Source organism: Pinus tabuliformis, chromosome 4_1 (assembly GCF_031772625.1).
Source record: "Pinus tabuliformis cultivar Carrire ecotype Pingquan chromosome 4_1, CPIR1, whole genome shotgun sequence".
Classification (NCBI taxonomy): domain Eukaryota; kingdom Viridiplantae; phylum Streptophyta; class Pinopsida; order Pinales; family Pinaceae; genus Pinus; species Pinus tabuliformis.
In genome coordinates, this window is record NC_142303.1 from 426511831 (window position 1) to 426526402 (window position 14572).

Consider the following 14572-nt stretch of genomic DNA (forward strand, 5'->3'; position numbering starts at 1 on the left):
CTGCTTTTATGTGTTGAGTCAGTGCATAGGTAAGCATTCCTTTGTTCCAGGGCAACATTGTAGAGCTTGGTGGGTCATGGTTCTAGACTGTGAGGAGTTTGATAACTTGGTGAATTTTGAACCTTTAGTTTGGTAATTTGGTGATGATATAATGCTTTTTAGGTATGGTGTTCAAGGTGTTGTGTCAAGTTCATCTTCTAGTTTTTTTTATAGGTCTTCGGTCCTTCAGTAGTTGTCCCAATGGTTATCCCTTTGCAGTATTGATGGCTCCTAGGCAAAGGATGAGTAGCAGGCGGGGTGGAGGAGACAATTCTTCTTTGGGGCGAAAGAGGTTTCGTCCCTTTGCATATGATTCAGTGGCTAATCTTTTTAATGCAACTCCTCCTGAGGTAAGGAAAGAAATTCAAGTACTAGAAATTCAAGATGAAGGGGATCATCTATATCCTTCAAATTCTAAATTGGTTGGTGAAGATGTGAAATGGAAATGGATTCTGAGTCGGAAGCTACATTTTTTTTAATTCTCTTACTTTAAATCTACAAATGTCAACTTTGTTTTCGTTGGTCTTCAAAGACAATCAAGTGGAAAATTACAATGCTTTCTCTTCTCTGGAGGATATTAAACGCATGCTCCAAAATCAAAGGTTTTGTTTGGACAATCCGGATTCTCTTTTGGCGTGTGTTGAGGGATTTCTTGTGAGTGACTCTGCCTCTAGTGACCTCATGGATGCTCCAGGGTCTAGTGCTTAGGCGGCGACTACAACCTCTTCTTCAAACCATGTCTAAGGATGAAGGAATACAATGTTTTTTGCAGTAAATTTTGGTAGGTCTCTAATGAGATTGCTAAGATATGGCTTTTTAGCTTCTTGGCTGGTATCCTTAGTTTGTTTTAGTCCAGGTGTAATTTGTTAAAGAACACCTTTTCACTGGTATGTTGGTTAGTATTGTGGAGAGATGCTACTATGTCATGCTTTTGATTCGGCCGTGTACTAATTGGTATTTTTATGGCATTGTGCGTTTATGGATGGCCTTGTCTTATATGAATGGTTCTTGGGTCACGGTGGTTCTCTCGTTACTGAATTTATTTAGTGAGGATATGATTCCTTATTATGCTTTTTTGACATGGTGTTGGATTAGATGGTATTATTCATGTTGGTGTCTATAGACTCTGAATTTGGATGATGGGGATATGTTCGATGGTTGGTATATGCGTACACTGACACTCCCTGCTTGTTGTACCCATTTGGAGTTCTTTGTTTTTGCTGTCCTCTGGGTTTTGTACCTAGATTGTGATGTTATATACTCTTGAAGGTGTGTTTTGCTCGTTTTGATGGCGTCAGGTATACCCTGGATTTATGTTTTCTTCCATTGAAATCAATCTTTGGAGAATTTTGGATTTCGTGGAGGTACACTTGCTTTGGTTTGCTAGCACAGTGTCTGATTTGGAATTATGTTTCTTATTGATGAGCTTGATGGTATCTTATCTTAATGGATTTCAATTTTGCAAACAATGTAGAGTTGTATTGGTAGGCATGGTCTCATTCTGTCCTGTATGTACTATTGTGGAAATGACCAATACAATTATGCCTAGATGAACTGGTTGAGCATTATTCTCTTCGACTTTATTGTATTTAGGTTTATGGGTTATTCTAGTATTTTGGTAAGTTGGGTGGATATGTATGTCAAGTTCTCTAATCTCTTTTTTCAGATAAAATATAATTACTTCAATTTACAAAAAAACAATGCTTGTCATTTTGTTTATTTCAAGGGGTTGAGAGGAATGATTGTTTTCCTCTTCAACTAAATTCAATTTCTACAAGTGACATGTTAAACTCATATTGAGTGTATTGTAGTAATAACTTTGAACCTAATTACACTGTAAAAAAATAATAAAAAATAAATACTTAACGAAATGGAAAAAAGTTATAACATAAAATTAAATACTTAATTATAGGAAAAAAAAGTTGTAACACAAATAAAAATACTTATACATCAATTACTATGAAAAAGTTATAATATAAATAAAATTACTTATACATCAATTACTTTAGATGGAAGTTACAAATTTGCACTATTAAAATTATTTTTTTTAATAAAAAAAATCAGAAAATTAAAAAACTCCTATTAACAAATATTTATTAAACTATTAATCACGGGAGAAATATACCGAAAAATTTAAGCAGTAGAAATAACTATTAATCACGGGAGAAATATACCAAAAAATTTAAGCACAAGATATTTCTACTGCTGCATTGAATAATTTTAATATAAAAAAGAATCAGAAAATTAAAAAACTCCTATTAACAAATATTTAAACTTTTAATCACAGGAGAAATATAGCAAAAAAATTAAGCACAAAGATATTTCTACTGCTGCATTAAATATCGGTGGTTCACCAGCCCTGCCATTGCCAGGCCTCCTTACTTTGACAGCTGTAGCCTGCGTGTTTGCTCTCCACACAAATCCCAACCCTATTGGTTCAACTCCCAATTCTTACTGCAGTTTGGCAGATACAATAATTGCTGAAAGCTATGTAACATTTATGGCAGATACACATATATGCACAAATATACATGGCAGATACATAGTTGGATATCCACAAATATACAACCACTCTGTACATTGTCGGCCGTCCATTACGGCGCCGTTTACTTTGACAACTCAGCGCCTGTTCTACTCACGGATCCCGGAACTGCCAATACTTCCTGGCAGATACATAGTTAATATATCCCAAAAGATACATGACAGATACATAGTGAGATATCCACAAATATACATTCAAGTGTGATGACAGCTGACCGTGCCTGTTCTCCTCACGAATCCCAACCCAATTAGTCCTACTCCCGAGGCTTACTGCAATTTTCTTCACGCCCAATCCAATCATGTTACCACGGACCGCATTTGACGTTCCCGCCACTTATATTTTATACCACGCTTTCTTGCGCGGCAGTAGCTTTTCAGTGCACTGTGCGCGTACGACTTGCATCTTTTCCGCGTACTCTCAAGAGGTCGTGATTTTCGTCTCGAGTTCCATCACGTGTCCTTTATCTTACTTTTAACGATTTGTTAAAGTTCCATACTTATCCATTACGTTGGTGGAAACATTCATATTCACGAGGTCTATATTTTTTATACATTTCTCAATGCTTTATAGGCATAAATTTAAGTAAAAGAGTCCAGGTTGTGAAGTTAACAATTATGTTTTTAGGCATTCGATATTGAGCATATGGTATCACATGTAGTTTAATTTTTTAAAAAATTTAGATATTTTATTATAATAAATATATGTTTAATTTTTTTTTTTAAGATTTAGAGTTTTTTTATAATAAATATATATATTTTTTATTCTTTAAAAAAGTTAGAGATTTCTATTATAATAAATAATACATGTAGTTATAGCTTAATTCTTTAAAAGATTTAGGGATTCTCTATTATAATAAATAAGACATGTAGTTATAGCTTAATTCTTTAAAAGATTTAGGGATTCTCTATTATAATAAATAATACATGTAGTTATAGCTTAATTCTTTAAAAGATTTAGGGATTCTCTATTATAATAAATAATACATGTAGTTATATCTTAATTCTTTAAAAGATTTAGGGATTCTCTATTATAATAAATAATTTAGCTGGGATAAAGTGGGACATGGTGTTAGTCAATTCGATATTGAGCATATGGTATCACATGTAGTTTAATTTTTTAAAAGATTTAGGGATTTTCTATTATAATAAATAACTTAATTGTGATAGGGTGAGACATGGTGTTGGTCAATTTGATTGAGTAAAAAATAATAATATATTTATTAATAAATGGTTTTTCAATTGGAGTTTATGGAGTTGGTGTTTAGTTTGACTAATAAACTCTTTTAATATTTTTTCTTGTTAATTTTGTGGAAAAATCTAATAGAGATGTGATACGTATTACATGTAGTTGTGTTTAATTCTTTAACGGATTTAGGGATTCTCTATTATAATAAACAAGCTCAAGAGTTGAGGGAAGGTTTGGGGCATGGTGGGACATGGTGTTGGTCAATTTGACTAAGTAAAAAGTAATGATATAGCTATTAGTAAATGGTTTTTCAATTGGAGTTTATGGAGTTGATGTTTAGTTTAAAACTTTAATTAATAGACAAAATGGTTCTTCTAATATTTTTTCTTGGTAATTTTTTGGAAAATCCAATAAAGATTTTTAGAAATTATTAGTTTAAGATGTTTAGTCTGGAAAGATTTAGTGGTCCAAGTTTGGGTGGTCAATCTATTTATACATTCAAAACTACATTTTAAACAAAAAAAATCAAAATCTTACTAAAAAATTGTATTGTTAGTTCTTTTATTACTTTTTCTTGTTAATTTTGTAGAAAATCCAATAGAGATTTTTAAAAATGATAAGTTTAAGTTATTTAGTCTTTAAAGATTTAGTGGTCCAATTTTGGGTGGTCAATTTATTTACACATTTTAAACTACATTTTAAACAATAAGAAATCACAATCTTATTAAAAAATTGTATTGTTAAAAAAGTAGTTTAGTCTATATTAAACTACACCATAAACTTGATATATTGTTTTTTAGTTTTTTTTGCATTAATTTTATTTATTAATATTATTTAATTAATATTTATATTTGATTAAATTTTTAATATAAAAAATTAAAATATTTTAATAAAAAAATATAATAATAACGAGTTATGTGTAATCATGTCAAAATGTTTATATAGAAGTGTAAACAAAATTTATAAATCTCAGAAAGTTTGCAATTAGTTAACAAGGGGTAGTATAGGAATATTCACCTGTTGTCCATCGACTATGCCTTTCGGCCTGATCCTAGGCCCTGACTCACCTTCCGTGGACGAACCTTGCGGAGGAACCCTTAGGTTTTCGGGACATTGGATTCTCACCAATGTTTGTGTTACTCAAGCTGACATCCTCGCTTCCGCTTCGTCCACACCTGCTCGCGCCGGTGCTTCCCTTTGAGGCGGAACGCTCCCATACCGATGTATTTTTACATCCCACAGCTTCGGCAGATCGCTTAGTCCCATTCATCTTCGACGCACGAGCGCTCGATCAGTGAGCTATTACGCACTCTTTCAAGGTTGGCTGCTTCTAGGCAAACCTCTTGGCTGTCTTTGCACTCGTACTTCCTTCATCACCGAGCAGTCATTTAGGGGCCTTAGCTGGTGATCTGGGCTGTTCCCCTCTCGACGATGAAGCTTATCCCCCAGTAGATTAATATGATGTATCAGAAACAACAATTACTAGATAGAGTGGTCTGGTTTCCCTAAAACTAAAACTCTTTTTTCCTCTCATCAAGATCCAACTATGACTTTTTGTCGTTCTCTCATTTTTCAAGAGCGTTTGTCATCTTTGGAGATAACTGGGGAAATATTCGTAAAGGATCTAGTGATCAGGATTCAAAGGATCTTGGCAATGAATAAGACTTATGTTACTTCAAGTTATTCTTCTAAAAAAGAAGAAGATGAAAAAAATGAATAGATAATTGGTCCAGATATAAATGATTTGGAATGATCTCCTTATGCTTCATCTCACCCATTTTGAACAAACCTTTTACTTTTTTCCCGAGGATATTTTTTTGATCGGGATCAAACAATTACGCAATAGATCAATCTATGGATCCCATTCCTCATACCATGGAAACAAGTTTCTTGATGGATTTCCATGGTCTCTTTGGATTGCTGAACGATCCCCTTTTCATTAGGTTTATCTTGAATTGAGTTCTTGCATATTTTTATGCAGTGATGGAATCTTCTTTAAATTTAGAATTATATTGCAAAGCCTATTGCATTCTATTTTAAGTACATTTATTTTTTGTTTTTAGCGGTTGAGAGGTTTAGCAAACTTTTACTAGAGGTACAGAGATTAGTAACTTTCAAAAGAGTTTATATTGGGTTGATTTTATATTTTTTACCATTATTATTTGTAGATGATTTATTCCTTTTTTATGGTGATAGTAAAATAAATCTAACTATACTGCATGATATTCTGGGTTTGTATTGTGATGCAACAAGGATGGTGGTTACCATAGGTAAATCACTAATTTTCTTTTTAGGATTAGAGGAGGAGCAAGCTTTTGCTATTCTCCTTCACTTTATTTGAGGTTGGATTTAGAAGATGGGATGAAATATTTAAGGTTCTATATAAAACCAACCAAATATTTGAAACAAGACTGGAATTGTCTTGTAGCTAAACTAGAAAAGTGGCTAGCATGTTGGAGTTAGAAATGGTTTTCGTGGGGAGGATGTCTTGGTTTGGTTATAGTCATTCTCAAGGTGATCCCTCTCTACATAGATGTCTATGTCATAGATCTTAAAAGGGATTCTCAAAGAGATTAGAGGGATATGTTTCAGGGTTCTTTGGAGAGAATTAGCTGAAAAAATGTGATTTTGCAAGTAAAACAGGATAAACTAGCTATGACAAAGTTTTTGGGAGGATGGGGCATTAAGAACATTTTCCTTTTCCCAACAACTTTGGTAGCTAAGATTGTTTGAAGGCTTATTCTAGGTGAATGGTTGTGGTATCAAGTGGTGACTCATAAATATATTTTATTTGAACTTAATTGAAGTTTGGATAAGAAGGATTGACAAATCTAAGAAGATTATTTTACTGATGTGGGAGGCAATTTTAAAGGCTTTTCCTTTCATTGGGAGGGCCCAAGCTTGGAAGGTGGGTGAAGGGACCTTAGTTTAGATTCGAAAGGATTCATGGGTTGGGTGTGGAAGACACCACCTACCGTTGCCACAAATGAGTCAATAATTAAGTGATAGAGGTTTTTGCATGCTTTCCACTATAGGTCCACTAGTAACTTTTAATAAGAGGCAAGGATGGCCTACAACAAACATGTTGGGATGCATAGGTAATGGAGCAGGTTTATGGAATGACTCTTTATCATGTTTAGAAAGGAGTCATGTTCAAATCTAGGAATTGGAGAATGAGCTAGCTTAAGCTTGGATATAGGTTATAGGTTTTTGAGTATAGAGAAAGGATTTTATGTATGTTTGGAATTGGAAAGGAGCTTTCTGATTGAATGGTGTGAATGTGGTTCAATGGTCTTTCTCCCTTTTAATCTTAGCAACACTTAGCAAATTCCAACTAGTAAAATCATGATTTTCTTACCAATATATTCTGAAAAAGGGATTGGTCAGTTCTTGACCTTATCGATGGTGGTAAGGTAAGCCATCTTTAGTATATGGTAGGTTGTTGAATATACTCTTGGTGTTATAGTGACAGCAATAGGATTGATCCTAGGTTCAAACAGTTATTGATTCACCATATAATTAAAAGAAAAAATACATTTGTCACCGTTGCCAAGAACAAAATGTCGACCATATTCGGTGGGTTCCTATGGGTGTAGTGTCGAGGATGGAATATCAGTTGTTGGTTAAGAAATGACCTCGAAACTTATCGGGGATGGTGGTAAGGTAAGCCATCTTTAGTATATGATAGGTTGTTAGATATACTCTTGGTGTTATAGTGACAGCAATAGAATTGATCCTAGGTTCAAACAATTATCGATTCACCATATAATTAAAAGAAAAAATACATGTGTCGCCATTACCAAGAACAAAACAATTATCGATTCACCATATAATTAAAAGAAAAAATACATGTGTCGCCGTTACCAAGAACAAAATGTTGACCATATTCGGTGGGTTCCCATGAGTATAGTGTCGAGAATGGAATATCAGTTGTGGGCTAAGAAATGACCTCGAAACTTATCGGGTTTGTAACCCACTCCACTTTGTGAGATCTCGAGTTCGAATTTGGCGACGGATTTCAGTTTTCTGTGACGGTTGTGTTTTCTTCTATCCTCTATCCATCTCGATAGCCCTTCTCTGCATGTCCTCTTACCGCCGACTTTTTTTAATGTTTCAAACCGAAAGTGGATAGCCACGTATAATGACGTAGATATGATATCTTAACGGAGGTTTATTTAACATGGACATCAATTTTATGGGTATATTTTTTTTTTTTTTGCCTGGGATATCATTAAAATCATAGAAGTCTCATAATTTCAACATAAACATATAGTTTGTAATATCGGTTTTATTTATATGATTATTATTTATTTATTTATATTATTATTATTTTATTATTAATTAATTAATGATTTCATTTTTAATCTTATATAATTATAAATATATTATTATAATTAAATTAGTAATATAAAATAAAATTTAATAAATATTATAATTATTTAGAACATATTTTTTATTTTTGTTATATCAGTGAGATGAATAAATATTAAGAGGGATCAATTTTCTTGATATGTAAATATCATTTGGAGTGAATAATTTGAAAACATATTTGCACTTTCAGAAATTTAATTCCTTTTAAAATAGATTTGTGTGTAATTTTTCATTGTTTTAACTGCATTTTTGAATGCATAATGTATAGAATATCTTGAAAGTCCATTTCACACTTGCATTATGCAGACTACACTACTTACATTTGCAATTCCAACAAAATTTTGATAAATTTTAGACAAAATTTACCAAAATAAAATAACTAGCAATTGCCCTAAAAAGTGCAAAGAGAGGCCGATAGATTTTTTAAATTGGAAAATTGGTCTGAGGATAATATTTGTAGATATGTATGTCGTATACCATATGTATTGGCAAATTTAAATTTTATATTTCCATCCGAGATTGCTTTTCAATGCTTTGGTACACTAATTATAATTATATTTCCCGGTGGCATTACCATATTTTCCAAAAGCAATTCAATGCTTGTGCTCAGGATATTTAAAAGCTATTCTATTCCTTCTCAAATAAACAGAACAACTGTTCAGTTTGCATGGAAAAAACACTTGAATGACCAGGTGTGAGTCACATACATTTCCGCCCAATTGGATAAAACAATTGTTTAATTGGCATACAAGAAAACTAATAAGAGGAACAAATTAGCCACTGCAACTAGTCACTGCAAGAACACCAAATTAAAGAAGAAAAATGATGAAGTAAAGAAATGTTGGTGCCGGATAATTGCAAGAAAGAATCTCAAATCTGTTTAAGCTTAGTCTCCAGCATTTCAAGTTGGCAAAGTACTCATGTATATCCATCCATAAATGCATGCCTCCTGAGGAGGAAGGTACAAGTGAAACATCTGAACCTTCATTGAGTAAAGGTAACCCCTCATTGTAATCATTTCCAGACTAGTATACCCATACAAACAAGGTTTCTGCAAAGATGAAGCATCAGCATAGACCCTTCTATTTAACAAAAAGGGGTTTACTGCTTAGTCAGGAGCACCCTTAAATAGGCAAGACGTAGTATTGAAAATTCTACCGTGTCCAAAAGAGAGATCAATGGTTGAATAACAGGAAAGTTGTTTCCTCCGTAGAAGTTGAAAGATATATTAGGCCCTTGGTTAATGCTTTGACTGTTGCTGCACAGATAGGGGTAAGGATATTAGTTCTTTCTCAATAATGAGACAGTTAATGTTGCTCAAACAAGATGAATAAATGTTTTGTATGATTACAACCAACCTGACACTATAACAAAACTCAAAAGGAATGCTTGAATTATCAACTGCCAATGGAGAGTTCTGTGTCTGCATATGATACTATTACCTTCAAAACTCGTTAGTCAATTGGGAAAATCTCCAAAAGGGGGATTATATACAATTAAAAAAAAAAAAAAATTCTGTAATCACTCACATTTGATGTAAGGTTTTTGTAAACTGGATCAGCCAACTGTGTAAATGAGGTGCCAGTGTCAAAAAGGGCCTGAAAGTCTGTTTTGACATTGGCATTTCCCACGTAAAAGTCTGTCACATTTACATTATATGCTGATGAGCTGCAATCCAATAAACACCTTATGATATAAGAGTCTAAATGGTAACTCTGAAGTACTTTTAAAAAAATTGGGTTGAATGCATAGAGCTGACACTCACGATGTATTATAAAAAGGAGTTTTGTTTTGGTCTGAACTCCCTTTATCTCCAAAGGCAAACCTTCCAACATTTGAATCGTCTGGGAAGCACATAGAGAAAGAATTTGATACAAGGCCTGAATTGTACAAAATGCTCGGGACAGAGATATCATCAATGCCAAGCCCAAGTAGACCATCAGGAGCCGCACCTAGTAGAAATGAGCCTGTTTGTACACTTCCACACCTATCAATTGCAACAAGCAAAGACCCACTCAACGAGTGTTCATTCATGTGTAGCACTTAAGAATGGAAAAACATTGACAGTGCAGAGTAATTTTCAGGTCATGTCACATGGTCTAATTCAGTATGGCCTCAGACTGAAATCTAGAGGCAGAAAACCCACTTCTAAAAATTCTAGTCCTGTAGAGAGGAGCAGTATGAGTTTTCTGTGCCTCAACTGTCTTAAAATATTACACCGAAAAATGACCTCATTATCAACTGCTTTGAACAGGAAGAGCACTAAATCTTCAGAACAGTCATATTCACTTTCAACAACAAGAAACAAATCATACCCAAACGTGATAGATGCCTTCACCATTCCTTCCTGTGACCCATCTCCAAGAGTCAGATAAAGAATATCCTCCACTAAAGTTCCTGCAGTGGATGTATTTGCAGAGAGATATTGAACGTTGTATGGGCATTGATCACTAAGTTTGGAGCATTCATTTTTTAATTGACAGAGAGTATTACTACAAGCAACTGACTTGCTTGTCTGCGAGGCTGATGGACTGTAAGTCTGTAAAATGATACCCTGTTTAAATAAGAATTAAATATCAGCAAAAGAGAATCCCATTTCAAGTCGAGGCATACAAACAGATACTATTAAGCTGAGGAGTTTCATTATCAAGGGAACCCACAGAAACACAAGATATGAAGAAGACTGGATATGCAACAAAATAGCCTTTTTCCTTTATCAGAGAAGCAGTTCTTGGTTTAAATAGTTAACGGATGGAATAGCTGTGCATTTTATCCTTATTTTAAAAGGGGTCAAAACTTAGGTTACAGGGTAACTGTCTCTGTAGGTAGTATTCTCTTTTTCTTAAAATTCTACTCGGTGGAATTATTATTAAGCTGACAAATGAAATAATAGCAGCAAAGAGATACAATTACATATAAATCTTACGAAAGCCAGATAATCAAGAAAGTAGGAAACTATAGAAAAGGAAAACGAAATAACGTTAGGGGTGCTGACCGTCACCAAAGATCCCTGTGAAAATAAACAAGACATAACTCAAATTGTAGACAGCTTACCTTGAAAGCTTAACATTTTCTGGTAGTTGAGAAAACCCCTGAAAACTGAAAGTAGGAACACAGACTTTACCAGGATTAACGCCAAAGGGAGAGACAAAGACGACTGTTGAGGGGCACCAAATCTCATCTTGAGGCTACTGTAAACATGCAAATCTGTGGACACTCTCCCCAAAGAACCTGAATTTCTGACAGTCCCCAGGGTAGACTGGACAACAAAACCCTCGCGTTGTATTCCCAGCTCTGAGTTTTATTGAACGCATGCATGCAGAGTGCAAGTATAGGAAAAACCCCGGTGCAGGGTGGTGACCAGACGAGTAAGTTTAATGGGATAGTTAAATCCTAGGCAGGGTTGAAGCTATGTACAAAGCCCGAAGTCTGAGGACAAGGGGGCTCGACAGCAGAATCCCTGTCATTGCTATCTGCTTTTGAAATATGGGAAGGTGGAAAACAACCCTTCTGGCAGTGGTTACCCTTACAAGAGAACCCAAAAGCGGACGAGGATAAATGGTTACGACTTGAAAAGTAAACGTAGTGGATTGCAATGGCAGGACAACCAGCAAGAACAGGGACAGAACCCCTCTGTGGTGGATACCAGAAAACTTACAGCAAATAGTCTAGCAGTTATAAGACAGTAATTATAATTGACTGCAAATCCCCAAATTTTCCTGTATTGGGATTAATATCTCAGCACACAAAAGAAAAGTAAAGAATGAGAGATGCAACGCATATTATCCTGTAGGTGAGGCGAAGAAAAAGCATGGCCACAACAGTATAAAAATTTATAAAAGCTTGTCGACTAAAATACAAACTGAATTCACTTAAATGGGGTTTCAACTGATAGCCGAGGTATTACTACCAAGCGGCGAACCCAAAAACTTTTAGGACAAGAATAGAACCATCAAATGAAACAGCAGAAACTATATAATTATAATGCAGGAATAAATGTCCAGGCTAATGAGTTCATGGAGCTTATAAATTACATACATCCTGGTAGAACCCTTGTTTTTAAAACAAAACCCTGGATTCCTACCTAGACTGTCAATCAAAAATTGCAGAGTCGGTAACCCCGTTTAATATGAACAACACCCGTCTTAGGGTTTCATAGCACGGCCAGCGTGGATACATAACCGTATCGGGTGAAGCCATTGCTGCGGGTGTGAGCCTCCAAGCGACTCGAGCCCTGCACTGAGTAACCCCTGTGAATAATTCATGAACAAGAATTATGGTTAATGCATCTGTTGCAAAAAAAATACCCTTAGCTGCAAATTAACGGCGAACTGAACGCAGAATCGAAAGAACAGACCAGCATAAGGGAATTAGTTACCTGTAAAATTTAATAGTCCGCTGTCGTGCAAGAAACTGACTCCTGAGTAAACAATCCTGAGCAAACATGATCGTTTTGCATCACAGCTGGAGCACAGCGCATTATCCAGCAATAAATTCTATACCTAATTCAAACTGACTCTTCTCGAAGTCCGGCGGTGCGCACATATGTCAAATGGAAGCGCTCTCTGTATACAGATGCTCGCTGAATGTGGAAGACACGTGTCAATCACAGGGACAAAAGGACGACGAAAGTCCCTTTCAAAGGAAGGCCTATCGGCCTAATTAGACCAAAATAATAAAATAACTTGAAATGTTTTTACCATGATTTTTTAATTGCTTTAATATATATATATATATATATATATATATATATGTTAACTTTGGAATATTTTACACATTTGAATTATTTTATTTATGAAGGGTATTGTTCATATTAATTTTTGCTTTGTTATTAATATATTATTAAATACATATAAGTATTACTCTTATTTGTCGCTCACATTGAATATTATTATTTATTAAATGTTACATATCAATTTTATATTAAAAATTGAATGATCTACACATTTCTGTTTTATTAGAAAGTAATGAAAGGAGTTGTCTTTAGTGTGACTTTTTGGGAGCTTTTATGGTGGGTTTTTCCGGTCAAATTTCTCTAAAATCTAGGAATTTATTGAAATCACAAGCTTGATGGGTAATCTTGTGCAATTGAAGTGCCCTAGAGGTTTTATAGGGTGTTGAATCCATATATACAGTCAAAAAACTAGTATAAATAACACAAATCAATATTTCACCTCAATTTTTTCCACGAAATTTGGAAAGTCCAAAAAGCCCCACTAAAAACAACTCCGTAATTAAATACTTTTACTTTTAATTACTTTTTCTTGGTAAATATTGAAATATTTTAATATAATCAACACATATATTTTTTCTATATATATGAAGTTTATATTGAATATATTAGTTAATAGAGATATTCAAATGATTCATTTAAATTTTATATTGAAATAATATTTATAATATAAATATAACTTATTTATTTATTTATTGAAATATTTATTATGTAAATATAACTTTATTTAAGTATTGAGGTTTTTTCGTAGTGGGTTATATTAGATTTTTTGGGATTCAACTGGTTAAGAAAGTCATTCATCTATGACCATTTCCAACTACATCTAGAAAGTCATTCATCTATGACCATTTCCATGAGAGGTAGTCGTAACTGACTAATTTCTCATGATTTTCGAATAATCCACTTAGCACTCATAACATAAGTCATTCATCTATGAAATTGTAAATTGTGAATCATTAGAATTTGGAATTGTAACTTTAGATCGTTGTAAATTAAGTGCAACGTGCAACTTGTATTTGCTTTTCGAAACAAACTTTCCATTGAGATACTTTAAAATCTACCATTGAAGTATTGTAGAGACTCGACCAAGGGTAAAGTAAAAATGTCTTCATTGGAATTTTTTAATATACCATTTATATTTTAAAAATATTAATTAAGATATAAATATTCTAAAAAATATTAATTAATATATAATGTCTTGATGGTTGGGTAATTTAACTTTATTTTTTTGGAAATTTTTTAAATAAAAGAAATGAATTTGGAAATAAAAAAATTTATTATTAAAATTAATTTTAAAAAGATATTATTTTTTAGCTTATTATATTGTCTTTGGTATAATATATTCAATTTTGTTTTTGATTGGATATTAGTTCGTCTTTACCTAGAATTTATGAGGCTTATGCATAGTTTAAATTCAATTTTTTTTGTTATTATTTAAATTTATTTTTTTGTAAAGTGATTGGTTGAGGTTTTATTATGGGTTGTTTAGTAACTTCCATTTCTATTAGTTACTAATTTTTTTGTTTTATTTCCTTTTTATTTAACTTTTTTTTTTGCTTTTTGCTTTTTGCTATTGTTTATATTTTCATGAATTATAATTTTTTCACAATATTTTCAATTTAAAATGATTTATTATTATATATTAAAAATATATTTTAATAAATTTAATTATAAACAATTATATATATTCATAAAAATAAAAC

At 33.1% G+C, this 14572-nt stretch overlaps 2 protein-coding genes across 7 annotated transcripts in view; one reads left to right on the forward strand and one right to left on the reverse strand.

Moving 5' to 3' along the window:
• Window positions 1–14572, forward strand: part of LOC149176119 (uncharacterized) — a 331808-nt gene that overhangs the window by 230970 nt on the left and 86266 nt on the right. The window lies entirely within an intron of this gene.
• On the reverse strand, window positions 9130–12467 carry LOC149176120 (aspartyl protease family protein 1-like). 4 transcript variants are annotated; one of them, XM_089419874.1, is made up of 6 exons: window positions 11262–12454; window positions 10453–10691; window positions 9903–10124; window positions 9667–9823; window positions 9496–9560; window positions 9130–9395 (listed from the first exon to the last, which is right to left on the reverse strand). In XM_089419874.1, exons 1-6 carry the CDS (start codon window positions 11316–11318, stop codon window positions 9239–9241), a joined length of 897 nt encoding a protein of 298 aa, XP_089276000.1. In that variant the 5' UTR covers window positions 11319–12454; the 3' UTR covers window positions 9130–9238. The 4 variants fall into 4 exon arrangements, with proteins under 4 accessions (XP_089276000.1, XP_089275999.1, XP_089276001.1 ...); XM_089419873.1 differs by having other exon boundaries at window positions 9496–9572; window positions 11262–12437; XM_089419875.1 differs by having other exon boundaries at window positions 9496–9572; window positions 9667–9805; window positions 11262–12430.